Source organism: Convolutriloba macropyga, unplaced genomic scaffold, assembly GCF_964194025.1.
Source record: "Convolutriloba macropyga unplaced genomic scaffold, txConMacr16.3 SCAFFOLD_2408, whole genome shotgun sequence".
NCBI classification, from domain to species: domain Eukaryota; kingdom Metazoa; phylum Xenacoelomorpha; order Acoela; family Convolutidae; genus Convolutriloba; species Convolutriloba macropyga.
Window position 1 is genome coordinate 32,433 of NW_027449136.1, and position 2,231 is coordinate 34,663.

Genomic DNA, 2,231 nt, shown 5'->3' on the forward strand with positions numbered 1-2,231 from the left:
TAGTCAGCCTTAGCAAAGTACAAAATTCTATAAAGTACTTAATAGTTTAATAAATTAATTTTAGTATGAGACCCACTATTTTTTGCTTTGAGGAAAGCAATCCATCTTTGCATGTTTTATTTTTAGTTCTTCATTAATTACAAGCATTTAGTCCCAATAGTTAAATCCCGCGAGCTACTTGTATGAATATTTTTGATTTTTATAATCGGTCACTAACTACTTTGATATAAATTTGAAAAACATATCACTTAGGGGTAAAATTTTTCTTTTCGCTGTAACCTTATCAAGAGATCGAAACTGTTTCAGCCCTTTTTCAATTTTTTGCATCTTTTCCGTTATTTGTTTAAGGGATATGTTCATGGTACAGTAGGATGAACCATCGACTTAAGTAACGATAAATTGTTGGAGAAAGAGCCAAAGCACATATATTAACATAACACGTATGAATGGGATTGAATTTTAAAAACCTGGACTTAGAAAGTTATCTGGGACTGGACCATGGACTGAGAGGGTTGTTGTCCTGTTGAGACTACTTTGCCTTTTGAGGGGAACTCATCGTTGAAGGCAGTTGCGAAGGGAGCAGGAGCTGGGGCGTCTCTGTTCGATCTTCTTTTCCCAAATACCTGCTGCTGATCTGGATTTGAGCCGAGATCCTCTAGTGTTCCCCAAGGAACCTAAACGCAGGTTGACAAGTTAACCAAAAATAATTTAATTTGATCTTCTATTTTGATCCATAAGCTAATTTCAGTTCTAAGCACATGTGCTAATTCATCATGTGGTGATAAATGTAAGACACAAATGCGTACAAGTGCAGAAAAAAAAATGACTTTGAACTGAAAACCAAAATTTGTAATACTGCGACAAAACTGCCATATTCTGTCACTGATTTCATTGCACCAAATAAACCAACTCTGTAAAAGTTAATGCCGGACGTTCAATTTTGAGTAAACTTGAATTTGATTTGAGCTTTTTCTGTTAGTCACTTATCTTTACAAGTGACAAAAAGTTTGGTAAAAAATCTTCGTCCACTATCGTAGATGATATACAGTTCTCAGCCAATATTTCGTGAAAGTAGAATTTTTGCTTTTCAAATTTTTTTACGTTAGTTTTATTAATGAGCATTAGAAAAACGTGGTTTGTGTGCAGATTGATACTGCAGAATATGAATACTGGTATCTATTCTGTTTTGCCCCCCCCCCCCCCCCCCCCCAGCTTAGTGAGCATAATTTTTTATGACCCCCAGGCGCTCGTGCTATTTTCTTACATAGTAACGTGCTATATAACGTAATATAATTTGTAACTGGGGGTCATTAAAAAAACACTGGGGGGTGGGGGGGGGACAGAATAGATCCGAATACTGAATTACTAACCGGTTTGTTTTTCTCGGCCAGCATTGCCTCCCTGTGGTGGTTGATAACAGGCTTGCAATCTGGGTTCTGCTGGTAGAAATCCTGGTTCTTGGTCATGGTGGCTGACATTGCCACTTGAGAGTTCTGGTCGAGGTACTGCTTGCGAGACATGTCACCGCCTCCATTTTGGGAAGAGCTTAGAGAGGTGTCTGTTTCTGTGCCCCAGGGGGTCGCCATTTTGCCTGAATTTGTAAATAATTTGTAAATTTGCACATTTTGATTGTGCAATTGCTATTGAAAATTTGGATCTTTTCCGTTTGTGCCCCCCCCCCCCCCCCAGCTTAGTGGGCGCATATTATTTGCAACCCCCAGACGCACGTGCCATATTTTCACTATGATGATTTACTATGTAATGGCACGTGCTCTGTAACTGGGGGGCGCATAACGTACTGGGGGGGCACAAACGGAAAAGATCCGAAAATTTAAAATTTCAGTTTTTCAGAATTAATGCAAGAAAAATATTAAAAATAGAATAATTTGAAATTTGGTCGTAGTTTTAAATTTTATACAAACAAAATTATTTTATTGACTTAATTTCAGCACTATTTGCACGCTTAAGCAAAAGATTACCGCAGTTGGACCTGCCTTGTGAGCCATGATCATGTCTCAGTGGCTCGCGGGCTTGTGACATAACGTTTTAAAAACCACATTTGCTGAAATCCGTGACAAAGCCAACATTGTAGATAAAACGTAAATAAATCGAAACAGAATTGGCTTAGTCCTTGATGCGAATTGTGGTGACATTAGGAATGCATAAATCCTCCCGAATAAAAACACTAGATCAGAGTTGCAACGATATCAAAAGATTAGAGTCAATAAATG

General features: G+C 38.1%; 1 protein-coding gene across 1 annotated transcript; it reads right to left on the minus strand.

The window, feature by feature from the left end:
• Positions 1-280: 280 nt before the first annotated feature.
• Positions 281-1,604, minus strand: LOC142354814 (uncharacterized). The gene is made up of 2 exons (XM_075407182.1): positions 1,371-1,604; positions 281-674 (listed from the first exon to the last, which is right to left on the minus strand). Exons 1-2 carry the CDS (start codon positions 1,584-1,586, stop codon positions 474-476), a joined length of 417 nt encoding a protein of 138 aa, XP_075263297.1. The 5' UTR covers positions 1,587-1,604; the 3' UTR covers positions 281-473.
• Positions 1,605-2,231: the final 627 nt, after the last annotated feature.